Here is a 24,551-nt window from a genome sequence, read left to right as displayed (position 1 = left end):
GGAGAATTATTCAGCGGGAATTGAATGGAGCTTGCCGGAAGCTGTAGCGTGCGATGGGCCGAGAGCCGGGGCTTTGCCGATGGCCGGCTATTGCCCGCATCCAAATTGCCGAATTGAGCAAGTGACCGGATGAGGAGCATGGAATAAGGTCACTTATAAGCTTAATCACTTGCTCGATATACGATTTATTACGTTGTCTTTTTATCTTTTTAGAATATCAATCAATCCTGAATATTATTTAGTAGAGCGTGTTGTTTAACGCTGTGCTGTACCAACTCCAGCTATCCCATTCCGCTAATGTCCCAAACAAAACAAGGCCCTAGGAACGCACACATTACAATGCAGAACGCCACAAGTAAACCACTTACACCATCGAAATCACCTCACAATCCACATCCCCCCATTCCCATACGCCTTATCCTGCATCACACCAACTTCAGATCTCACTCCCGCCCAATGCAGCGGTATCTTATCCACCTGCGACACCACCTTGCCCGTCGTATCATCCAGTCTATCCCCAAGACTTCGACTACTCTTCACGCTCTTCATCATCGCCACCGTATCGTGTGGGCCCCAAGCCGCGCGACCTAAGCTAGCAAGAGTATTCATAATGTCTTGAGAATGTTCCCCTGCGAGATGCTCTGGCGGGGTATGCGGGTTGGCTGCTGGATGGAGGAAGCCCATGAGCAAGACTTTGACTTTGGCGTCGACAAAGTGCATATCTTCAAAGTCGTGGATGATGTGTACCATGACGTTGTTCTTCATGGCGACAGAAGGAGGTGCGTGTCGAGACGGCGCTATCGTAACGACAGCTTCGAGCCAATCGGTGGGCAACATGTCGTTCAGTCCTCCGCTTGCATCGTCGTTGCTGTTTTTGGGGGGTTGTATGCAAGCCCATGCAGCGAATACACCTCCCATACGAACCTTGACTTGATCTGACACGCCACTCAGATTGGCCGTTGGGATACCCAGTTCTGCAATCGACCTCCCCGTCCCTCGAACAACTTTTCCGTCGAATTTCACGGGAAACGGCGCCTCGGGGCCGCTCTCTGAACCAACCATGTGAATCACCGGCACATTCACCACCAGGGAATCATATCTTTCCTGCTGGTCCCTCTGCCGTCGCCAAGAATCCTGGACTGCGTCTCCCATGCCAGTTATCTGATAGCTCTGATATGCCATCGTGCCAGCCTTTTTCACCGTGGAATTCGTCACGATACTGCCTACTGAGCTGTTCACCACTGCGCTCGCCGCTCCGATATACTTGCTCGCCATAACTTGTCCTACTGTACTGGCAACCTTGACGCCCATCTCCAGTGGCATCGTACTCAGACTCGCACCTCTCACGACGCTCACATCAGCAGACGTACTCGCCACGCGGAACACTGGACTCCCACAAAGGACCTTCTTGCCGGCTTCTGCACCCCCGCAGAGAACAAGGCGAAAGTAGCCATCCGACGCCGTGGCAGGGATGCGCACGATGTGAGTTTCTCGCGGGACGTGCTTCTTCTGGCGCCCCGACGCCTTTTTAGCAAAACGCTTAAGATCTCGCTGCAGGCTGCGCTCGTCTGCCTCGGCCGTATCGCTTACGTTGGCGCGACGAGCAGGCGTGACGTCGATCCAGGATGAGGTTGTTCCGGCCAACGCCTTGATAGCCATGCCCATGTTGCCAGAGTATCCCTTTTGCTGCATCCAAAGGGTCCGTGTAGGAGGTAGTGGCTCATCCGAGAGGATTGTGATGGAGACTGAAGTAGAAGGACCGGAATACCATATCAATGCACGAGTGTGCCGAATAATGGAGTAATGTCGTGTGGACTCTGAAGGATGAGAAATGAGACCCGAGGCAAAATACTGAGCTTCGCCAAATGCCGACTTCCAGATTGAATCCTGCTGCTTCGTTTCCACTGGCAAAGTAACCGCCTGCTGCGGATGCGGCGAGAAGCCAGGTGAAGGCGGAGCCCCAGAAGAAAGCCCAGAGGAGCTCTGAGCGCGCCGCAGAGGCAGTTCCGGCGGTGCAGATGGGGAGAGACTGCCCGGAGACGGCGAGAGGCCCGGATAAGGCGGCGGAGGAGGCAGATCCTCGTATGGCATCATGCTCACGGGAGCTACAGGGAGCGCTTCGGTGCTGATCTCCGGGAGACGAGCCGTGGTGGCGGATCGCGTCACGGGGGGAAGAGGAGGAGTAGAAGAGGTGGGCTCGTGCTTGAGATTGGCGGCTGATTTGCTTGGTCTCAACTGCTGACCACTTGAAACTGCTTCAACAGGCGATGCAACTGATGATGATGGCGATTCGTCCATGTACATGTCGTAGATGTCTGCTTGGTGGTCATATCCAGGCACTGGGACGGGCCGCCGCCTCACCGGCAGGGGCTTACGCACGTATCCCATGCCAGGAGATGCCATTGATAACCTTAGATAGGGGCAATTTTAAGAAAAAGAAAAAGAAACAACTAGGGGAGCCGATCAATTATCCCTGGCCGCTGGCGATGCATCACGTCTTATTTCGGCGTTGGGCATCGGTTTCCGGGCACCCGGCCAGATGGGGATATTATAATGGCTCTTCCGGGAAATGGGTCGTCAAAGGGGCTCTCTTTGTCCGGACACGCTGGGAATTTGTCCGGCTGAGTCTAAGGCCTTTGACCGGGGCGCGAAAAGTTTACACAGTGTGTCGTGAACAAAGCCATCAATGGTGGATTCGTATTGGTACGCGTAAGCAGATTCGCACCTCTCAGCTTTGCGTAATCTCGTATACAAGAGTTAGTGTGCACAGAGCGAAATTGATATCATCATTTGGTCATTTCTTTTTGTTTCTTTCATTTTTTTTTTTTGTCTTTTGTCTTTGTTCATATTTTGACGCTATGGAAAATGGCTTGCTTGCGTCTTCTAGCTAGCCGCCATGAGGGCCTCCAACTCAGCGGGCTCCTTGATTGCGGTGGTGAGGTTTTCATAGCCCGTCTCGGTGACAAGAATGTTGTCCTCGATACTGTAGCCACGTCAGTATGTTGTTCTTACAATGGATCACAGTAGATGGAAATGGAGATTGTTGGCTTACCGGACACCACCCACGTCCCAGTACTTGGCGAGCACATCGGCGTCAATGTACTTGCTGTGCTCGGGGTTCTCCAAGTAAGGATCGATAATGAATTTACAAAAGTAGACCTGCAGTCATGTGAGATTTAGATGCATTGAATAAAACCCCATGAAGTACTTACACCAGGCTCAACAGTCACAACACCACCAGCGGGAACTTGGCCTCGCAGGCGCAGGTTCTGGAAGATGACGTCGGGATCCTGGCGGTTGTGGTTACCGCCAGTGTCGTGGGTGTCCATGCCCAGGTAGTGCCCCAGGCCGTGGGGGAAGAAGGCCTGGCTGGTTCTGGCCTTGAAGATCTCGTCCTTGTCGCCCTTGAGGATGCCAATGGCCAGCAAGCCGTCAATGGCAATCTTGTGGGCCAAGATGTGGGCATCTTCCCAGGCCACGCCGGCCTTGAGGATCGCCATGGTCTCCTTTTGCATCTTGAGGACGATGTCGTAAATCTCGCGACCTTCTTTGGTGAACTTGCCACTGAGAGGAAAGGTTCTGGTCTTTTGGCACAGGGTCAGTCTCGCAGTTACATCGAGGCTGAGCTACCTCATGACTCTCTAGTCCGCAGAGAGGAAAAGGAGAAAGGAAAGGGTAGGTCACTTACGATATCAGCAGCGTAGTTGTCCCATTCGGCACCAGCATCAATCAGCAGGTTCTGCTTTCCAGCCAATGGAGCAACGTTGGTGATGTAGTGAAGAGTCGCCGCAGCCGTGCCGCTGGCAACAATGGGGGTGTATGCCATGTTCTTGGCGCCGTGGGCAACGCATCGCTCCAGGAAGACAGCCTCGAGCTCTCTCTCGTTGGATGCCTTCTTGGCCTTTTCCACGACGGCCTTGTGGGCCAAGCTGGAGACGTAGTTGGCCTTGCGGATCATGGCCACCTCGAACTCATCCTTGACGACACGAGAGACCTCGATGGCCTCCTTGAGGAGAGCAAAGTCCTTGTTCTCGAAACCAATAAAGGTAATGTGATCTGAGACCTGGCCGTTGATGGCGTAGATTGTAGAGGTGCCGTTTCCGCTCGAAATGTGAGCCAGTGTCGCGTTGACCTCGGTGGTGTACTTGACCTCGTCGACGTCGTACAACTTGAGGGCCTCGTCGATGGTGGTTGGGAGGCCAGACCAGATGACATCGTGAGGATCGATCGGGGGGATGAAGAGGGTCGACTTGGAAGATTGGATGTCGTAGGTGAAGAAGCAGTCGGGCAGGTTGCAGCCGGTGAGGTAGTAGAAGTAGCGGCGCTGGCTATCGAATCAGGCGAAGTTAGCACATCACATACATTCCACTATTAAGCATGTACAGAGCTGTTTCATTCATACCGGAAGGGCTCGGGAGAGTCATTGTCTTCGAGAAGCTTGGTCATGCGGCCCTCGAGATAGAGAACGCCGTTGGCCTTGGGATCCTTCTTGCGGATCTGCTCGACGACGCGAGTGGCGTGTGACTTGCCCGGGTATTTGCCCTTGAGCACGGCTTCGAAATCTTCGGCAACCATCTTTGCGTGTAATCGATGCGACGAGTGGGAGAAGCAACGACGAGTGTGTAGAGGTGGAGGAGCAAAAGTTGATGGCAAAGATCGGGATTGGCGATGGTTTGGATGTTTATGGTGGGGGATTACGCGGGGCAGTCTGGGTACATGTACAAGCGCTGATAGCAAGGTTGGCCGATGGACAGGTCGCAACGCTGCGAAACCGGACATGGAGCAAGGCGGATAATGGCGATACTAGTAATGGATGTTTACATTAAAAATCCATGAACTTACATTGATCTTTGTCCGGAAGGGGGGCGCTTCTAAAAAGTTCCATCATGAGGCCTTCGATGTCGGGGTACTTTTTTCTGGATCTCGGCCTTGGACTCCGTTTTTGCCGAGTGCAGGTTAGGTACAAGTCCGAGCCATAGCTCCCGGAGCTGCAGCCGCTGTGGCGCTGACAAAGAATGGATGGACAGCTGCAGCTTTTCATATCAAGGTCATCTATTACAGAATCAAGTCCAGATAAAATATAAATTATTGTATTATAGCAATCAGATGCACTTGATGCAGTAGATGAGTAGCAGCTCAACTAAAAAATTCACCTCCAGCTGGCAAAATGAACCTATGGAACACCGGGCAGACATCAAACAAGACCACTCACTGAAAGAGCCCTGTAAGTGTCGGGTCCCTTAGCTCTCCAGTGCTGTTAAGTTCAGGTTCACGGCAAACGAATGCACAGACGGCGAACGACTGCACGGCGAACCACTGGAAACCCCCGAGTTAGGGGGCTCCACCCCGCTGGAACTGCTCGTCTCGTCTCCACAGCGGCTCGGCTGCCAGCGGCTCATCTGGCATTACGCTATCGTCAACTTTGAATGTCAGTATCTGGACGGCTCGTATCTTATCAAAGCCAACTGAGACTTGAGCTTCAACTCCAACTTTTGCTGCAGGTCTCAGCCACATAAAAAGTTGAATGGATGCAAAGCCGGGCAAGTTGTACAGGAAGCAGATCTCTGCCAGCTATCAAAAAATAACTAGTCCATATCAGTCTACCCCCTGCACACGGAACCTCACATTAGTGCATCAAAGAAACAAAGATACCCGACGGCTAAGGTTCAGAGAGATCGACAGTATGGATGTCAGTGCAGTGCTGGGATTTATCATTTACCTCAGCGCACAGACACGGGAGCATGAACATCCATAGCTTCAAGGTATCGAATACTTATGACATGCTGCTGAGACAGGGCTTTATTGACGTGTGCCGTCCTTGGGCCAAGCTGTTTAGCTGTTGAGATAGTAGAGTCTGAGGGGGCGTGGGTGCAAAAGATTTGTACCTGTATACATCGCGTATAACTCATGTCACTTACAAGAGTCCGTCTCCCTTGCATTAAGCTTCAAATGATCCCCAGTGATCTGATCCCTGTACCTCACCAACTTACCTGCTACCTGGTACGGAGTAGCAGCGGATGAACCCGAGGGTACCTTGTGCTAGTACCTACTCGTACGTACCTCTTTCTATAGCACTAGAAGGAAGGAGGAGGAAGGAGCGACGACTCGACTGCCTGTCATTATCTGCTAGACATACCAGAACAGAGCACGTAACGAAACTTTTTCATCTTACAGGTAACCATCTTGACGCAAAATTATTCCTGCAAAATACCTTCATAGACCGCTGTCCTACTTGTGCAGATCATTGCCGGTAGATGCTGTACCCCCTGTGAAACCTTACAGACATCTGATCTGTCCCGGGAAGCCGGGCCGTCAAATACTGGGAAAATATTACTCAGCCGCATCACCAGCATCACGTCTCCCGCCTCCCGTCTCTCTCCCTGCATAACGACAGGCCATCAGCGCCATCTCGCAGAAAGAAGCCTCTTCGGTCGTGTCTTTCGTATACGAATAGCGTCGTGTCGTCGCCTACGTGCTACAGTGCTGTGCCGCCCTTGATGAGTCTCTCCGGCTTCTATCCATACCCATGGCAGTCTCAGACTCACCGCAAATCCAAAGTGTCCGAGTCCAGCTTCATCTCGCCAAGCCTTTCACTTTTTTTTTTTTTTTTTTTTCACTGTTTCAGGCGGTGGACGAGGGATCCAGATCTCTTCGACCCTTCTCCACGTACATGTATGAGACAGAAATTACCATCTCCGCGGAACCAGCTCAGTGCTGGATGCTGAAGCATCGCGGCTCAACATGATGAGACAAACTTCCATAGTGTCCAATCTGCTGGTCCGAAACACTGACTCTTGCCGTGCTCGCCGTCATCTCTCTTAACGCCGGCCACCTGATGGCCAAGCAATGTCCGCACCGCCATGCTGCCTGAAAATTGCTCAAGACAATGAGAGCCACGCGCGTCATAAGACTTCAATAGTCCATCTCATGTCTTAGGACACTTGGTGAGCGCACAAGTACACATCCGCGAGCATACGAATACGCTCGCTGGGCGTGCATGGGGGCTCTTCTCTGTGAGCGGAAGACGGCTCGGATGAGCGAGCGGACGCCTTGGCCGATCACACGACACTGCGTCTAATTAAACATTCAGAAAAGCAGATGGCGTTCATGTGACAGGACAGAATTAGTATTAGGATGACATCTGCCACACCTCGCGATACCGTCCGTGCGCCCAGATCTTCGGCCGATGGTGCTCCTATCCCCGGTACGTGGGAGTTGGTGTAGGGCCACGCCAACCTGGGCTCCTCAAACAGATCGTGTAGGCTTGGCTGAGATCGAAGAACGGAAATCTGGTCCTGCCGTTCAGCAGACACGTTTAGCTTCCGAAACGTGGTTGTGTTTAAGGGACCATGGCGGGAGCGTGCCGTCTTTGTTCGCTGTCTTTGCCTTACGGACGGATAGTTGACAATCCGGTAACCCTTGGGCTCGTTGGGTGCCGAGAAAATGAATGCCGAGAAGACGAGTACCGGGGAAAAGGCTACCAATCGATCTGGTACGCCGTACCCTTGCGACGGACGGACACCTGATCTGTTAAATTGCGCCACACGTCACACAGACCCCCTTGCTCCGGAGGAGCTCTCCCCCCTATCCGTCAGAGACAACTTTAAGCGAGAGCAAAAGAGAGCAAGAGTGAGAGAGTGAGAGAATGAGAGTAATAGAGTGAGAAAGAGAATGGAGGAAAGAGAAAGTGTGTGGACTTGAGGCTTCGGGAAGAGTGGTCATATATGTATGTGCTGGATACGTGAGATGCCTGGTGCCTCTTGGAGAAACCATCAGATGATGCCTTGGAGGGCTCATCCGGCTGGACTTTATATTCGCCCTACCATCACCTGTGTGGATCCGTTTGTGATCATACAAGGTCATCAGGAGATGAGCGGCTCTGGGTTGCCCAGGCATCCGCCAATGGAGAGGCCAAAATCACCATGGCTGGCACACAAGACACTGTCTTACAGCAAATTGCCACGTTGTGACGGGGGGTTATGCATATACCTATGCTGGAAATTTTGGTCGTCGATCTCGTCGAGAACCAATCATCTCGAGTATATACACGGCTGGAAGACGTCTCTTGTCCCCAAAACAAAGACATGGCTTAACGCCGCGCCTAGCACAACTCTTACAGAGTACTAATTGCTCAAAGCCCCCGTTCCCCTCAAGAGGTTTTCAAGTTCTTCTCAAGAAACGAGGCGAGCTGTCTTGGAATTATTGGTCCAGGCCTTGCAATGCGCGTAAAGATTGAACAATACGCAGTCAGAGGCAGCCGAAAGTCCCCCATTCCCGCTCAGCGAAGCACCCGGCTTCCACACACGACCTGCTGAACAAGCAGACGAAGACGACGGCTCAAATACAGAAGAGAATCTCTATTACCAAGTTACCTCTAGTTGAAGAGTATACAACATACTTTGTATACCGAGCGCTTGTCCGACAATGAAGCGATGGCATACAGAGCCTTAATCCCACCACGCCGGGACCCCCCACCAGAGTATTCGGCCCTCTCTCACTCTCTCACTAATACACCACATCTCTGATTGGTACACCCCGGAGCATTTCTGCCGCTTTTCTCTCTAGATGTGTTACCTCGCCTACAATAATGCTCCAATTCTTAGCAGAGGAAAAAAGTTGAGAGAGAGAGAGAGAGAGTCCAAAGATCGCTCACCACCGGCGTGAAGCATATGTCTTCTTTCCTCATTACTTTTCTCGCCTAGTCTTTCTGGCCACACAGTTGCCAATTTACCCAGTCTTAACGCCGGGGAATGACCTGGCCGGGGAAAGGGAGTGTGGCAGACCGGCCGCGTCTTAGTCCCGAGATCATCCATCCCGGGCCCCTGTCAACACCTCCAGCCTGAGGGCTGAAGCCGACCATCTCCCCGAGCTCTGCCGCCATCAGACCAAGAGATGGGGCTAGCATAATCTTGGGCAAAGTCTCCGCCAGATTGTTTTGCACGCCCCCTCCCCTGCACCGAGAACCGGGAACCATGTTAGTGCTTTCAGCCTCATACCCAGGGACCGGTCAGCTCTCTAATCAGGCAGATATCTTGACTAACATGGCCTGTTGAGAGTTATCGGTGGGCTTGACAAAGAAATTACGAGTACCGCTTTGCGCTTTGGAAAGATACGGCGAAACTGGAGAGCATAAGCGAGGCCAAGCATGATGGGAACAAAGGAGCAAACCGAGAGCATGCTCTGGTGTAAGGGGGTCTGATGGGCGCTTGGGGAAAGATAGTGTGGAGGAGCACCGACACCACCACCACCACTCTTGATGCCTGTCATGTTTCCGTCCAGTGTACTTGGTATACCTGCTGACGTCTGTCTTGACCTGCTTGTCAAGAGCAACCCAGTCTCTGAGACTACATCCGATTCGTTCACATGGGAGGTTAGCGTTCACCGCGCTTGCAAGCCGATATCCATGCTCCCCGGTCGCCGTCTCTTACAAAGGCTCCAGTAGACGGACAAAGACCACCAGGAGCACCACCTGATGTCACTTTGTACTCGGAGGAGTAGCCCGTGTATTACATGTGTTCGCGGCTTGCTTTTTCTCATGGCAACAAAGATTGAACACGGCCTTGTCTCTGAACCAGTTGAACCAGTCTTTAACAGTCTTGAACAAGCCACTACGGTGACGAGATGAACAGACAGCTCCACAGGTTGAGCACACAAACTGTCTCTCTCTTTGAGGGGGAAAATAGATATATAATGAGACCCTTTCTCGCCCATTTCGTCGAGAATCCAACCTCTCAAAGCAATACACATCCACTGCTCTATTCTGCCTCTATTCTGCCTACACTGTCACTATTCCCACATACCATTTACCAAGCTTTCGCCTTATAAATCGTCTTAGCAGCAATGGCCGTTACTCAGCTCATGTACCACCCCACTGTTCAGGTCCGAGTTGGCCAAGTGCTGCCTCCAGCTACAATCGAGCATCCGGCCACGGATCCAACTGCCATCTATTACATGGCAACCCCTGTGCTTCTAAGCGCTACCAACACCGTGGTTGAGGGTCTCCTCCATGGGAACAGAGCTGTGACAGGCATGCCAATCAACGGGGGTGCCGCCATCCAGTGCACTTTAGCCGATCTGGCCATCTTAGCCCCCGGCACATACTACTTTCGCATAGATCTGTACGGGATGTCTGCTGGAGGCGCAAATCTTGTGGCACAGACCAATCCGTCCCTGGTTACGGTGTCCAACTAGATCAAGTATCAGGTAGGCTTCTTTATTTACCTAGCTTTTCATTGGAAGAGAGACTCTGGTGAGATGTGCTAATTCCTTCTTTTGCTACGTTTTAGCACTGTATCTATCGGGGTTCGGGGTCACTCAATTGGGAGTCGAACTCTAGAAATTATTTAGGAAGTACTACTTAGTACCAAGGGAATTTTGTTTGTTTCATACTATTAGGTAGCCATAGCATGGCGGCCTGGGGACAGTACCCGAGAGAGCCCTTTGCCTCTTAACAGCAGAGTGTGGGCTCTAGGGGAATAAAAAGCATGGCAATGCATAGAAGACTGATGGGTTATACCACTATAGCACAAGGGTTATGACGGGGAGACTGGCATGTCTCAGGTGGTTTAGATAGATAACATGGTTCACACTGCTACACAGCACTCTATTATTTTTCCGTCCCCAAACGAGACTGACAGGCCAGGCAGGCCTTGTAACTGTGACCAAACATGAGCTCTCTCCATTTACTCGGGACTACTATAACAGGCAACCAGGGACGCCTCAGCTTTGAGATCTGATCTATCAGACGGTCCAAATCAGGGCCGTAAACATGAACCTTGTCTACACCAAGGAACGAGGCGCGGATCGACGAGGATCCGTGCAGCCAAAAACCCAGCCACCGGGGTAGAGGCGCACTGCACTCTATTCCAGACAGACGGTGCTTGTACACTCTACACTATACCATGTAAATTGAGACCGGGAAAATAAGGCACCACGCTTAAATTAACCGAAAGCCAAGCCGTGTCGTGAGAGAAGGAAAAAGGAAAAAAAGTAGTCACTTGTACGCGCCTCGTCGAGAGCTAGGCAGTTTTGGTCATGATTGGCGGTCACGGTGAAGCAAGCAAACACGGACACTTTTACTACTACTGGCAGTATGGAAGGATAGGACTTCTGTACAAGAGAGAGGAATGTCTCGTGGGAAGACTGGAGAGATACAGTGTCGGGGTGTTTATTGGATTCGCTTGGGTGGTCATTGGGAAGACGTAAGGGAGGGGAGGCATACACAGAGATACGATACAAAGCAGACAGTCACTGGGATGGAGATAGAGAGAGGGTGTGGACAGAAGAGCAAGAAACGAAGAAGACCCCCAAGAAGGGTGGTTTGTCTTACCCCATAGATGGGAAGCTGAAAAAGAGATGTCTCTAGATTTGGGGATAGGATCATCAGCCACAAGAGCCGGGAGGGTTCGATGGAAAACAGGGGGGGAAGCGTCCGAAAGTTTTCGGACTCGATGGTGGTTGGCTAGAAATACGGTTCTGGCGTAGGAGTACAAGATTTTGTGCGATGAAAGGGATGGGATTTTGTGCAATATATGTTGTGTAACGTATGGTGGAGATGGGGGGTGTTAATTTCTGGGGGTGCTTTTTGGGGGTTTTATGAGTTGTGAGATGAGAGTGAGGCGGTGCCAGATAATGTACGGGATGTTTCGATCTTGACAAGATGGAATGCTAGCCTGGATCGCCGGGATTGAAAAAGTTTGGGGGTTGCACAGCGAGATGGGCAGGATTGAGGGAGTGTGTGTAAGAGAGGCCATCGTGAGCCGACATACAGTGTTGTAGGTTATATGCACCGTATTTCGCACTGTATGAATGAATGCACACCTAGTAAGATCAAAGTGGAGTCACGTGTCTCACAAGAAGTGGCCGGTTCTCCACTCGGCAGCCTCTTTTTGTCTTTGGAGTCGCATGAAGCAAGACGGAAGAAGAAAAACAAGAGAAAGGATCAGCAAGATCGTATGATATCACAGAGAGACAGAAGAGACTAAAGACACCAGGCAGAGAGAGAAAGATAGAGACGCAGGAATAAAGGGAGGGAAGTGGAAAAAAAGATGGTGTATTACTTTTCCTCCAGTGTCGTGGAGCCGGCGGGCTTCATTTACGTGGGCAAGGACAAGTTTGAGAGTGAGTTCCTTGTTCCTTGTTCACTGTGAATGAATGAACATCCCTGACGATTTTTTTTCCTTTTTTGCTTTTTGTTTAGATGAGGATCTTATCAAGTATGGCTGGGAAGAAGATGTCTGGTATGAGAACTTGTGTCCCTTCCTTTCCCTTTCCCTCCCCTCTCATGTCCTCTTTTACTGTTCTGTTCGTTTTTCACTGAATGACTGACACTCTGTACTCTCTCTATCCAGGGTATGTATGATTGGATCTCTGCCACTATGAATGTGAACAGATGCTCTCACACAACACTGAGAGAGCATCTGTTTAACCCTTTTCAACATCCATCATCTTTTCCATGTAAGAGAAGAGAGAAAAAATGCTCACATCACTTATCTTTTCGCCAGTTTCACGTCGACAAGCTTTCCAGCGCCCACATCTACCTACGCATGCAACCGGGCCAGACATGGGACAATCTGCCCGAGGAGCTGGTCATGGACCTGGCACAGCTCACAAAGGCAAACTCAATAGAAGGTTCGTTCATTTCTCAAGACATTCATCTCATCGACCTCTCCAACAACATGATGAGGCTAACTATCTTCTCTCTCTTTCTCGCAGGGAATAAAAAGGACAACATCACCGTCATCTACACGCCCTGGTCAAACCTCAAAAAGGACGGCAGCATGGACGTCGGCCAAGTCTCCTTTCACGACCAGCGAAAAGCAAGTCACACTTTCCTCCTCCTCCTCCCATCTCCTCCATCCCCTGACACACACATTCGTAAAAAGACACTCATCTAACCAAGAGCAAACAGGTCAAGCGCGTCCTCGTCCCCCACCGCGAAAACCCCATCGTCAACCGCCTCAACAAGACAAAAGTCGAAAAGAAGCCCGACCTCAAGGCCGAGAGGGACGACATGCTCAAGGAGCTGCGCAAGAGGGACCAGGCCGCCCAGTTAATCAAGGTACGCGCGTCATTCTCAGGCTGCTGCATTGTGCTTTGAGCCACCAGGCAACAGCTTTTTACAGCATAATCATTGGATGATGTTCTTCTTTTCTTTGACTAGTCTTTTTTACTGACTTGTATTGGAACAGAAAAAAGAAGAGCAGCGACAGGCACAGGAGTGGAAGGAAAAGAAGTGGCAAAAGGACCACGCCTACGACGACCTGTTTACCGATGAAAACATGGCCGCGTCGAGTAACCAGGATCGATCAGCGGACTGGGAAGACGACTTTATGTAGATGGATTGCATTGCATTGCTACGTCTGACCATCATTCCTTGAAGCGACTAGTAAAAATAACAATAGAATGAAAAAAAAAGAATACCATTTCCATAACTGACTGCTCCTGTAAAAGTAGGGTATACAAAATACTAGCATTACCAAAACTACCTTAAAATCCAAACCCAGTGTAATATCCAACACCTGTCCGCCTATACGTTGCAATCAACCCTTCGGTTACCAATCTTCATACCGTCCATCTGCCTCGTAATCCCCGGCAGCTCAGCAACCTCTAAAATAATCGGACTCGACGAAGTAACCGGCGTCGCGATTCTCTTTGGGCTCGATGGCTGGCCTACAAGGGCTGGAGGCATGTCATATTCCTCCTCCTCTTCCTCTTCTTCATTTTCTTCCTCCAAAGCGTCATCATCATCCTCTGCCAATCGTCGCGTGTTGTCAAGCTCCTCGGGATCATGGAGCATCACCACAGGTTCACCACCTGGCAGTCGCACCTCCGTCGCTTCCAGAGTTTGCGCAATGTCCAGGAGCAAAACATCCATTGGGCAGATGTACGCAACATGTTTGCGCGGGCTCCAGGCAAGAACGTGTCCACAGAGCTGCCCTTGATGTCGATCGACAATCCAGGCGCCACTGTCTCCAGGAATACCCAGAGGAATGGACGGCTTTGCAGAAGGGCCTGACGCTGGCGATGGAGTGCTAGCGATTTGGTACGTATGGCTTGGTGACTGGCGTCCGTAAATCTTGACACTCGTCAGGGCCGGTAAAATCTGTCCGGTTTGCGTGCCACTCGTTCGCGCGACACACTGAACCTCGAGCCCTGGAAGAGACGACCATGGTGCCACCGTCGTCGGTCGGATCATTGGCTGATTCTTTGTATTTCTCTTACCCAGACTGCGAGATCTTTGGGTTGTGTCATCCGAAACCTTGGGAATATAATTGTCGTCTGGCAGGCGCCCGTCGGAAAACTCAAAGAGCGCCCAGTCAACCTCGTGGACCAAGCCATTGGCTTGCTTGCGGCGAATACCACTCGAGGCGTACACTTCGCCCAAGCTATATGTATCAAGATGGTCTTCATCCTCAGTCTCAGCGTAAGGATAAAATCCTTCCTCGACGTCATCCAGAGCAGGCTGAGTGACGATATAACCATCACCACATCCAGGCTCTATGCCGGGTATGTCACCAGGCTCATTGTACTCTTCGTCTTCCTCGTCTTCCTCATCATCATAGTCGCTGGTGAGGTCCGTCTCGGAATAGGGCTCTGACTCTGTGTCGGACAATTCGTAGGAAAAGTCCTCACTATCAAAGCTTCCAAACGTCGACTCAGGGGACCACTCCCGGCCGGGAATGGCGCTGCTGCGCAATGTGTCAGGAGGACCAAAGTCTCGATCCGGATCATCAAGCATGTGATGAACAGTCATTCCATAGGTCTTGTCATCGACAATGACGAGGCCGCCAAAGCTCACTGGAGGCAGGTGACGATCCCCAATCCAAGCTCCGATGCTTGCGCCGTTGTTTGGCCTCTCTTGGTACTCGGGGTTCACAGCCTCGATGTGGTCATCGTCGCTATCGTGATTTCCACCAGACCTGCTTCCCCGTGCCATGGATCTCATGACTGCGCCCGCTTGTCGCCGTGATCGAATGACGCTGCCGCGGCAAACTTTGAGGCCAAACCCTGTAGAGTCGTCAAAGAGCTCACTCAGCTTCTTGTTCAGAATGGCACGGACTTTGCCAACTGATGTGCAAACGACCAAAACCGTAGGTCTGGTCTGGTGAGGGCTTGGGCCCACAGACTCAAGAGATATCTCGACCGACTCTGGGTGTTTGCGATAGAAGGTCTTGAGAGCAGTGTTGATCTGAGGCATGAGAATGGAGTTCCATTTCTCCACCACATCGGGAGGCAGGGGTACATGAGGGTATAATCGGACTTTGGTTTCGGGCTTGCTTTCTTTGATCTCGGGTTCTGTTTTCTGTTAGACGCTTCTGCCTCCCTGGCATTAAACGGAAAATATTGCTAGCAACGTACCATTTGTCTCAACTTTTTGCTCTCTGAGGTAGGTTGGTGTTGGCGTTGGCGGTAGAGGTGCCTTCTTGTTAAGGGGCGCAGGTACGGCCTTTGGCTTTTGATCTTTGGCGTCTTTCGAAGGCCCAGCCGTGGCCAAAGTGGGAGCTTCGACAGGAGACGATTCCTGTCCCAACCTTTCCTCAAATCCGCTGACGCCATCTAGAATGCAGCAGGCTTCCAAGAATCGAGTGACACGCATTTGAACGGCCGAAAGCAGTGACTCGCCTTTGGCCACGCCGGAGAGCTCTTCGTTGACAACCTTCCAACAAGCTTGGACGGCCTTCATGTACAACGTACCACATCTAATGGCCAGCGTCTCGAGAGCAGATTCAGGAACGGTCGTAGGCGCTGCCCGGGGCGCAAGATCTTCTAGCTTCGTCCACAATCCAATGGACAGCAAGATCATCGCCAGGGAGTAGACTTCCAAGACTCTCTCGTCAGTGGATTGTGGAAGTGGCGATACCTGTGCAGCCCGAGGGTCAAGAGGATGCCGCCATATCTTGGTTTCGGGCGAAAGCTCTTCAGTGAAGACGTCAAACGACGATAGCACAGGACGGCGTATATCAACAAGGCCCTTCTCATCGCTAGGGCCTGCCGCAGTAGCTCTGCTGAATGAAATGTTGACATCAGAGAGGTTGCCATGAGTGATTCCTCTAGCGTGCAGGTCAAACACGGTATTTGTGAGGTTGTATGCAAATCGAAATTTCGCCTCCAAGGGGGGCTCCGAGCCGCCACGGGCAAGAAGATCGCTCAGAGTGGGCAGGCTATACTGTGGGTTTTGGCTCACTTTATTGGAGGCAAGAGTGTTGAACGAAGGAGGAAAGAGGTATACCAAGCCCAGTCGAGAATTTTCCAGGTCTTCAAAGTAGCCAAGCAGACGAGGCAAACCAGTCCAAGAGCCAGGCGCTCTCTGAGGATCTTGTTGAAGACCGGCCGAGAGTTTCTCGAAGCGGGCCATCGGGGGCATGATACCCGTGGTCGAATAGATGGGATCAAAGTTGGCATACTCAAGTAGAAGAGGAGCCCAAGGTTGTCGAGTAGCACCCTGGGTCGTAAGCTCGGAATAGGCCGTCTTGCTCATGTAGACAACGTTTCGACAAGACTCGGATATTGTGCTAAGCCCATCTTGCATAGGTTGCAGGTGCGTCAAGCTCCTAGGGTCGATTTGCTGAGGAGTCTGCATCCGTGTTGACTCGAATGGTCTAAAGTCACCCTCGGCGGCGGCCGACTTATAAGTCGACTTGGTCACTTGCGGGTTCAAGGCCTCAGATGAACGCATTCGTGACAAGTCGTAGAGAGTATCGATAGAAGCAGTGAGGTCCCGGATGAGATCTTCGAACCGGCCCTTGTCCCATTGGACTAACGGTGCTTTTCGATCTGGTGATGGTCGAACGCCCTCAACAACACGCTTATAGCTTAGCCATAGGGGTTCAGCCTCAGCAAGAATGTCCTTGATAGTGGACATGATACTGCCAACGACCTCACTCAGACCGGCCTTGGAGAGAGACTCGTCGATTTCGGCAGACTGGTTGGGATCTGACCACTCCAGTCCCCAGCTGACAAAGCGGTCCTTTTGGATGCGCAATTTGCGATAGAGGGCCTTGATCTCGGGATCATCCTCATGCTGGGCAGGCTCCTTGACAAAGTCGCTGGATTTCTTGGTGTCATTGTAAAGACGGCTCAAGCGACGCTGAAAGGGCAGCTGGAAGCCGCCCATTGGCAGAATTCGATCCATCCTTCCTTTTGCTGCGTGAGAAATGGGGAAAGGCTGAATGCTGCTTTCCCCCTATCGCTGCCTATATATTGGAGATTTGCTGTTGCCTGAAGGGGGACCCGGTTTGATAAAGGTGAGCGCTTGCTGCTTGCTATCAGGCGCTGGGACGGCACCCGGTTGGATCGGGGATACTCAAAGCGGATCTAAGCTGGAATCTCGCCTGACCTTGACGCTGCAGCTGCAGGGCGGATAAGAGTCCGTGACGTTTGATTCAAGCGCGACGCATCGCAGCGCTACAGTAAGCAGCGTCGCAAAGATTTCCAGGAGCAGGCTGTTGGCGAGCAATTCGTCAATCGCGCAACTGGGGGTCAGATGAACCTTATGCAGGCACCTGTTCAATAGAGTAGTCCCTCAACAAGGGGGGCAAACCCGGTGCAACGGTAGTGAGCACAAAGAAAAGTGAGAGCAACTTTGCAACTCCTCAGAATGGAATGCAACAGCGGCCTCCAGGAGTCGGATCAGGCAAACGAATTGTGAACAGGCCTCGACACAGATCCAGCAGACAAGACAAGACTCGCAACGGATTCAACGGGCTAATGCGCGATCCCCGAAGCAACGTTCGTTATCGACTCGAAACTCGCTGCCTTGCGGTGGCACAGACAGTGTGTGTCCAGACAGCGTTTGTCCTGTCCTATCAACTTCGCCCATCCCGTCGGCTTTTCTCCATGGACTGGCTCTCACTGTCCCCGCAGCGCTGGACCGGTGGGGGTTTCTTGGTAACCCAGAACGACAACCGGCGAATCCCATCATCGCAGAATCCTGCTGCCTGGTGCCGTTGGTGGGCGACGGCGTGATGCTGATTGGAGGGCTGGGTGAGACTGGGGCCGATCTTGGAGTTTAGTTGGTCTGGAGAATTTTGGAGATGCTGGAATGGGTGCTTGGGGATGGCACGTGATTGCTCACATGATGTTTCACCTGACTCTCATCCTGCTATTCTGTGATACCTTATGTTACGATAGTCACGAAGTCATTATTCACAGCATCTACAAAGGCATTCAGAGGCGAAAAAAAAGAGTCATATAATACTATTATTGTTTTGTTATCCCCATCACATAGTTACATAATCATGCAAACCATCTATCTCCCTCCTCGCTTCTTCCCTCATCCATCTACGCATACTTGATCGTAAACGCAGGGGACTCGCTGACATCCCAATCCTCCTTCTTCTTCTCGTTACCGAAAATACGCAGAGCGTGGAAGACGGCCTTGTATGTTCCGGGAGGAGCAAACTTGTTGTCAGTCAGCTCACCGCTCCACGAAAGAGGAGTCGGGCCACGGCTCGCCCAGAGAACAGGTGCTCCGGCAGGCTGGCCAATGGACGTGGTATCGAGGAACTTGGTTGTCTTGATCTTGGTGTTCTTAGGAGGAGCCGACAAGAGCACAAGGTCAACGCGGATCTGTCGGGAACCAAAAGCCGGGCTGACGACAAGGGAGGGAAGCACGTCGGTGGACTGAGCTTTGCCTGGAGCGGGGATGGTGAAGACGGTGCCATTCTCAACGGGGTTCAAGTTCTCATCGGTGGACTTGGCGATCCAAGAATCCTCAGGCAACAGGACTTGCTGCTTGTGGAGGGAACCAGTCAGGCCCTGGTACGGGACAGAGAGGGCAGAGCCGTCTGTGCCGTTGACGGTGATGTAGCCGGACCACAGACCAAGGCGCTTTGCGTCAACGCCCTTGGGAGGAGTTGGGAGGACATCAATGGTGATGGACTTTCCAGCAGGAAGTGTCACTGTCTGCAGAGCAAGCTTGACGGAGGCGTGAGCCGCGATAGCCTCGTTGGGGAAAGCAGCCGGGTAGGGGCTGTCGCCCGACAGAGTGTAGAATGTGTTGGTGGGGACGTGGTTGAGCTTGTAGGTGACCCTCTGCTTGCTGGTGTTCTTGAGGGTGATTTGCCTCTTGCGGACAAAGTGGTCAGTGTCGTTGAAGGTCAAGCTGGACGGAGACAGAAGAGTGGTTGCGAAAGCGGCGTCATAGGCCTGGATGAGACCACCACCCTGCTGAGCGACGGGAGCGAGGAAGTCGTAGAATTGAGCACCATCATTGAAGACCTGGGGGTTGGCAGTTGTGGCCAGCAGGTTCTCAATCAGGACAGGGTCAAAGGTTCCGCGAGCCTGAGCAACCAGGGCAACAGCAGCAGCAGTCAAGGGGCAGGCCATCGAGGTACCGGAGAGGGTAGCATATCCTCCGAGAGCGACGGGGTAGGTGGACAGAATGTTGCCACCAGGAGAGCTGATTTGAGGCTTGACGTCCACCTCCCAGGTAGGACCCCAGGATGTGTACGTGCTGAGAGCACCGCCAGTCGCCTTGTTGTCGGCAAACTGAATCTGCTTGGTAGCTGAATCCGGGTCAACCATCGACAAGGTAACAGTCTTTCCGTCCTTGATGGCAGCAATGAAAGCCGCACCAGTCGAGTCCTGAACCATGCCGGCGGCGGTAATCTGGGTTACAGTGCTGACATCAACTGACAGTGCACCAGCAATGTTGTTGTAGTAGAGGAGGTACTTGGCGCCCTTGGCAGCGACATTCTGAGCCTTCTGGACAAAGGTGCAGGTACCGCGACGAACAAGAACAATGTAGTTGGAGAGGTCAGGAGTGCTATCGGGGAGAGGTGAGCAGGCATCATCAGGGATTGTGGTATCGAGAGTCACAGCGTAGACAGGCTTGGTCACTCCCTTCCAGGCCTTGGAGGAAGAGACATAACCAAACTGCTGAGAATCGCCACTGTCAACCTTGTAGCTGGAGAGGGAGAAGACAGTTGGGATGTTCTTGTTGTCAACAGACGCAACAGCGAGAACCTTCTTTCCGTTGGCCGCCGTGCTGGCGAAGAAAAGGCCGTGGTCACCGTCGTTACCGGCAGAGACAGTGCAGGGAACACCAGCATCGACGATGCGGCTGACGGCAACAGCCCAAGGCTCCTCAGCCCAGCCAGAGGGACCGCCAATGGAGGCAGTGATGATCTGAGCGCCATCTTCAAATGCCTTGTTGTATGCGGCAATCAAAACATCGTTACCGGCCTGGCCCTCGCAGCCAAAGACTCGGTAGGCACCAAGAGTGACATCGGGAGCGCCACCAGTGAAGCCGTATGGGTTCTCCTGGGCGGCAATGATACCAGCGACGTGAGAGCCGTGACCGGCACAGTCCTTGGGATCGTTGTCAGGCACAGGGGTGTTGAAACCGCTGTAGTTGTCACCGACCAAATCGGTACCAAATGATACCAGACAGCCTGCGCCAAAGCAGCCACCAAGAGCAGGGTGAGTGTAGTCAATCTATCATTTTTGTAAGTCAATGTCTAACAAAGGGAGGAGGCTTCTAAGGGCGATGGGTCTGTACTCACGCCTGTGTCAATGACGGCAACCTTAACGCCCTTGCCTGTAAATCCCTTGGCCCGCAGCTTGTCAATCTGGACCATCTGATGAGGAGGGAAGTTGCTTGGATCAGTCGGGCTGACATCTCTGGCCTGGATAGCAGGAGAGCTGCTGCTAGCAACCCACTCGACCTTTGGATTGGGGGCCTGGATGAGGGTGACGGGCCACATGTTCTTGACCGCGGGCAGCTGGGCCATCTTCTGTGCCTTGCTCTCATGGTTAGAGAGGTCCTTGAGTTGGACTGAGACACCCTTGAACAGCTTGTAGTTGAACTTCATGCGAGTTGAGCCCTCGCCGTTGAGCTGCTTGTAAAAAGCGGCCGTGTCCTATTGGAGTCCCGTCAGCATTTGCCACCGCGGTAGGCAACGTGCCCAGTGCCAACGGCTGAGCGAGACTCACCTGGTCATTCTCAAACTCGAAGATGTAGGCGCCGGGGACGACTTTCGACGTCTGGCCGGAGCCGCGGGCAATGACCCCGGAGATGGTCGCCAGCAGCGACAGAAACACAGCTGAGCGCACCATCTTGAACTTTCCACTTGTCTGGCTATGGAAAGGGTTTGCAACGGCGCAATGCTTGCAGAACGATGAGGAGAGACAATGAAAGCTGCTCTCTGCCCTCTTCAAGCCAACAACATCTAGGGTGAAGGGGATGTCTCCTGGTATAAGTACTCACTCCCTCGAGGCCATCCCGCGGCCCTGCAGCTCGAGCTGCCAAGCACGGCTTGATTCAGAAGCACCTCTCGGGACCCTGGAGAAACGGGGTTTTCGTCGCCACGACGACTTGGAACGCCCATCCAGGACGCGCTTCTCATGCGGCAGGCAAGACAACGACGGGCTGGGACCTGAACGTTCACTAGTCCCCTTGCCGCTGTGGCGCCAGGGGTTCACGGCCGGCTTCCCCCATGTCTAGCCTCACGATAGCGGTAGTATTTTTGTGCGACTTTGCATCCGCCAAGATCTCTCTCTTGGTCTGGGCAGCTTCCGAGGTCAGAAATTGAAGCACGCGATGAGGTTATATGCGGGGTCAGCTTCCAAGAGAGGAGCGGCAGACGTTTAGATCTCCAATCGCCACTACCATATTCACCTACCTCTTTGGGACAGTCGGCCGTTGGCGAACCAGCCTCATGTCAAGGCTCGAGCCACAGCGACTGAGGCGGAGCAAAAACGGCACCGGCCGATGCGGAACGTTTGCAATGAGAGGCCCGACTATCGCTCGTTGGAGCGTTCAGTGCTTGTAATGGTACTAGTTATACCTCTTTATCAAAGCGGCCTATGGGAAAGAGTCGAAGACAGATACCCGTGACGCTGAGAAATTGTGCGACGGGCCACAAGGTTGCAATATATTTGGGCGGCTGCGGATAGGTGGCTTTCCCTATACGTGATCACCCGGGACAATATTCCTCGACTTGCATTGTGTTGGTGATGCACAAGAAATAACCACAACACGGCTCTCCACCGCGCCCTTCCTCTACACGGTGGAGGAAATGTCAAAATGGCCTGGCCCGCCTAGGTAGCATCTCGCGGTCGGCATGCTCCGGTGAGGCATATTGACAAGTGGGGGATGGAGATGGACGTGCTCCATGGACATTATTTCAGCAAAGCCTCGGTCGAGTAGTACGGCATTGTTGACCTAGGTATGATTTCTGCGGATGCCAACACAAGAGGGCGAGCGAGCGATTGATGCAAGAACCCGCTTGGGAGAGCGGCTGTCGGCCGGTATGCAGGTCAAAGCTCGAGGTAAGCTTGATTATTAGCTATGATTGCCGACGAGAACTGGCTCCGCACTCGGTACGGAGCATCTATCGTCTTCGTTGCACCACCGCCCCTGTAAGCTACGCAAAGCCTCCTTGCCAGCGGACGCAACGCAAGGACAGACGAAGAATTCGGATCGTGTCCTGCCTGCTTTTCGCATCTAGCATCGAGGCTCGAATCTGTAGAACCAGTTCTCGTGTCATGTAGGAAGAGTGTCGATGAAGAGCCATCTGGACTCTGACAGAAACACGCCCGTAATCGCGAGCCACGTAAAGATAGCCTGATGGCTATCTGGATGACAGCTGCGAAGCAGACTTTAATGAAAGCACGCAAACAGCTCTTGCGAAAGTGCAGGGTCTAACCAGAAAATCCTTCCCCCCGCTGGCTTGGCAAAGATATCAGTTGGGCTTAACACAACAACCCTCAAACCCCTGCCAGGACAAAGTTCCATGTTCCCTTATCAAGCACCTCTTCTGTCGTGGTGCTAGTTCGAAGGACTATTGCGGACTTTTGTATCTGCTCTTGGCTCGTTCGGTAAGGTAGGAAAACAAACTTCCCAGTCGGTGCTAACTTGTGGCTGGCCCCCATCAGCAAGGACCTTTTTTAACCTTGCCGCAACGCCAAGATAGCGCTGTCTTAATATTATGGGGCTTGGTCCTGGAATCGGAGGGCATCGAGGCTAATCGCTTGCTTGACAGCGAAATTGCATGTGCCGGGATGAATCAAGTATAATTCCGACTATGCCCCGAGATTGGTACTTGTTTGTGCTAGACGAATCATCAGCACAAGAGTGAATACGAGTATGAATGGCTTTACAGACTATCACAGCGTCGAGCAGAGAGACAGACGAGACGACATGACGATCGGCGGGTTTACAGCGATCCCATAGACACCCACCAATAGCAATTCCACAAGCAAACTCAGGCCAGGGTTCCCAGAGGACATCTTGAATCATCCTTGCTGGAAGCCGCTGGCCAAGACCGTCAAACACCAGTTACACGCTCTCGCCGCGGCCGTCTGGCCCAAGATGGCACTTATTTGGAGCCCATGGATGGCGCCCAAGATGCACCTGAAGACATAATAAATAGCCCAATATCCTGAAGCCGGAGCCAACCTCAGCACAATGCAATGGATGGCCAATCTCTCTGGAACATGCCCATCGCCACGACACGCTACCCCAGATTCGGCATTGGCAAAAAAGTGCCCCTGCTAGGCTTGGATCAAATCACATCCACCAGGCACTTTCGACGCGGTGGGCCGTTTTGGCGTGCCAAGAGGAGCGACAAAGATTCCATGCTTTGGCCTCCACGATGATGGCGATGGTCGGATGCTTTTCTTGGCTAATCAAACGCCATTTTACGTGAGTAAGAAATTGCTTTCCCATGAATCAATTGAATCAAATTGTGCTCCTGGCGAGCTTTCCATTCTCGTGGCGCGTTGTCGTCGTGTTTGAGTTCTCCAGGTTGACTCCCTGAAAAGGCCAATTTTCGAATACGGGAGATGATCGTGGAAGTCTCTCACTTCGTCATGAAAATACTCACGAGTTCATAACTTGAAGTCCCCTCCATTGCTATTCAATTGGCGTTGCCGCGCTGATTCGATCCAGTCAGTATTAACATTTAGATGCCAAAACCCCGAATTGCCGAACTCTCGACTCCAGGGTAAACGCCCAAGGCTTATACCGAGCGAGACGCGGAGTCGCCAACAACAACCGAACCTTGAACGCGAATTTTTTAATCGTTTCCTCGTTGTGATTTATTTTGCGCCTTGATTATATATATCTCCAGACTAGGTTTTTAGGTGGAAAAGGCTTTTCGTTGCAATGTCTTCTGGTTACTCTATCGGCTCTGCTTCTCCATTTATCCGGCTTCGATTTTCTCGCAAAGTCAACATGTCTAGTCGAAGGCCGAATGTTTGTGAGACATATTTGATTGCGCTGGAGCTTCCAGAGTATGATTGTAGGGGTGCGTAAAGGGAGAACCTCCCAAGGACATCAGGATGAACAATGTGCTCTTTTAGAATCCTGTTTGGAGCCTATTTTTGATCCTATTTAATTGAAACGAGAGAGGCGACATTCGGTTCGATCTTAGGGCCCATACTCTAAGCGATGCAGACTGCTGTTTCTAGAAATTATAGGAGTGTACCTGAACTAAAGGACGAATGTAATCACAACATAGCAATTATCCTTAGAGACATCAGACCAGGTAAGAAGAGATCCGTTTCTTATGGCCGAAGACATAGTTGATTCACTTAGCAGTGCC

At 52.1% G+C, this 24,551-nt stretch overlaps 6 protein-coding genes across 6 annotated transcripts; 2 read left to right on the top strand and 4 right to left on the bottom strand.

Moving 5' to 3' along the window:
- Positions 1 to 196: 196 nt before the first annotated feature.
- V8C40DRAFT_240323 (riboflavin kinase) lies at positions 197 to 2,734 on the bottom strand. The gene has a single exon (XM_083214766.1). The coding sequence runs from the start codon at positions 2,401 to 2,403 to the stop codon at positions 379 to 381; it is 2,025 nt and encodes a 674-aa protein (XP_083074630.1). The 5' UTR covers positions 2,404 to 2,734; the 3' UTR covers positions 197 to 378.
- A 59-nt stretch (positions 2,735 to 2,793) lies between these two features.
- V8C40DRAFT_240320 (aminopeptidase P family protein) lies at positions 2,794 to 4,849 on the bottom strand. Its single transcript, XM_083214765.1, has 5 exons — positions 4,403 to 4,849; positions 3,689 to 4,328; positions 3,213 to 3,584; positions 3,053 to 3,159; positions 2,794 to 2,983 (listed from the first exon to the last, which is right to left on the bottom strand). Exons 1-5 carry the CDS (start codon positions 4,777 to 4,779, stop codon positions 2,884 to 2,886), a joined length of 1,596 nt encoding a protein of 531 aa, XP_083074629.1. The 5' UTR covers positions 4,780 to 4,849; the 3' UTR covers positions 2,794 to 2,883.
- A 4,247-nt stretch (positions 4,850 to 9,096) lies between these two features.
- On the top strand, positions 9,097 to 10,589 carry V8C40DRAFT_185654 (uncharacterized protein). Its single transcript, XM_083211785.1, has 2 exons — positions 9,097 to 10,203; positions 10,287 to 10,589. Exon 1 carries the CDS (start codon positions 9,841 to 9,843, stop codon positions 10,189 to 10,191), a length of 351 nt encoding a protein of 116 aa, XP_083074628.1. The 5' UTR covers positions 9,097 to 9,840; the 3' UTR covers positions 10,192 to 10,203; positions 10,287 to 10,589.
- A 1,316-nt stretch (positions 10,590 to 11,905) lies between these two features.
- Positions 11,906 to 13,426, top strand: V8C40DRAFT_240313 (uncharacterized protein). The gene is made up of 6 exons (XM_083214764.1): positions 11,906 to 12,120; positions 12,200 to 12,239; positions 12,503 to 12,630; positions 12,715 to 12,818; positions 12,911 to 13,060; positions 13,191 to 13,426. Exons 1-6 carry the CDS (start codon positions 12,048 to 12,050, stop codon positions 13,335 to 13,337), a joined length of 642 nt encoding a protein of 213 aa, XP_083074627.1. The 5' UTR covers positions 11,906 to 12,047; the 3' UTR covers positions 13,338 to 13,426.
- On the bottom strand, positions 13,213 to 17,369 carry V8C40DRAFT_185289 (uncharacterized protein). Its single transcript, XM_083211783.1, has 2 exons — positions 15,361 to 17,369; positions 13,213 to 15,297 (listed from the first exon to the last, which is right to left on the bottom strand). The coding sequence occupies exons 1-2, from the start codon at positions 17,132 to 17,134 to the stop codon at positions 13,529 to 13,531; spliced, it is 3,543 nt and encodes a 1,180-aa protein (XP_083074626.1). The 5' UTR covers positions 17,135 to 17,369; the 3' UTR covers positions 13,213 to 13,528.
- An 801-nt stretch (positions 17,370 to 18,170) lies between these two features.
- On the bottom strand, positions 18,171 to 21,150 carry V8C40DRAFT_240307 (peptidase S8/S53 domain-containing protein). Its single transcript, XM_083214763.1, has 3 exons — positions 20,938 to 21,150; positions 20,508 to 20,864; positions 18,171 to 20,439 (listed from the first exon to the last, which is right to left on the bottom strand). The coding sequence occupies exons 1-3, from the start codon at positions 21,058 to 21,060 to the stop codon at positions 18,283 to 18,285; spliced, it is 2,637 nt and encodes an 878-aa protein (XP_083074625.1). The 5' UTR covers positions 21,061 to 21,150; the 3' UTR covers positions 18,171 to 18,282.
- Positions 21,151 to 24,551: the final 3,401 nt, after the last annotated feature.

Source organism: Trichoderma camerunense (genome assembly GCF_050948025.1).
Source record: "Trichoderma camerunense strain CBS 138272 chromosome Unknown V8C40scaffold_6, whole genome shotgun sequence".
NCBI classification, from domain to species: domain Eukaryota; kingdom Fungi; phylum Ascomycota; class Sordariomycetes; order Hypocreales; family Hypocreaceae; genus Trichoderma; species Trichoderma camerunense.
The sequence above is the reverse complement of the archived record's forward strand: the minus strand, read 5'-3'. Positions and strand labels throughout refer to the sequence as shown.

Coding starts and splice junctions, on each gene's coding strand:
- V8C40DRAFT_240323 (XM_083214766.1), bottom strand. CDS start 2,403: ATGGCATCTCCTGGCATGGGATACGTGCGTAAGCCCCTGCCGGTGAGG.
- V8C40DRAFT_240313 (XM_083214764.1), top strand. CDS start 12,048: ATGGTGTATTACTTTTCCTCCAGTGTCGTGGAGCCGGCGGGCTTCATT. Junction 12,240..12,502: donor GGCTGGGAAGAAGATGTCTG/GTATGAGAACTT, acceptor ATCTTTTCGCCA/GTTTCACGTCGACAAGCTTT. Junction 12,819..12,910: donor CCTTTCACGACCAGCGAAAA/GCAAGTCACACT, acceptor AAGAGCAAACAG/GTCAAGCGCGTCCTCGTCCC.
- V8C40DRAFT_185289 (XM_083211783.1), bottom strand. CDS start 17,134: ATGGATCGAATTCTGCCAATGGGCGGCTTCCAGCTGCCCTTTCAGCGT. Junction 15,298..15,360: donor GCAAAAAGTTGAGACAAATG/GTACGTTGCTAG, acceptor AACAGAAAACAG/AACCCGAGATCAAAGAAAGC.
- V8C40DRAFT_240320 (XM_083214765.1), bottom strand. CDS start 4,779: ATGTCCGGTTTCGCAGCGTTGCGACCTGTCCATCGGCCAACCTTGCTA. Junction 3,585..3,688: donor ACAACTACGCTGCTGATATC/GTAAGTGACCTA, acceptor CTGTGCCAAAAG/ACCAGAACCTTTCCTCTCAG. Junction 2,984..3,052: donor TGGGACGTGGGTGGTGTCCG/GTAAGCCAACAA, acceptor ACGTGGCTACAG/TATCGAGGACAACATTCTTG.
- V8C40DRAFT_185654 (XM_083211785.1), top strand. CDS start 9,841: ATGGCCGTTACTCAGCTCATGTACCACCCCACTGTTCAGGTCCGAGTT.
- V8C40DRAFT_240307 (XM_083214763.1), bottom strand. CDS start 21,060: ATGGTGCGCTCAGCTGTGTTTCTGTCGCTGCTGGCGACCATCTCCGGG. Junction 20,865..20,937: donor TCGAGTTTGAGAATGACCAG/GTGAGTCTCGCT, acceptor GGACTCCAATAG/GACACGGCCGCTTTTTACAA. Junction 20,440..20,507: donor TTGCCGTCATTGACACAGGC/GTGAGTACAGAC, acceptor CAAAAATGATAG/ATTGACTACACTCACCCTGC.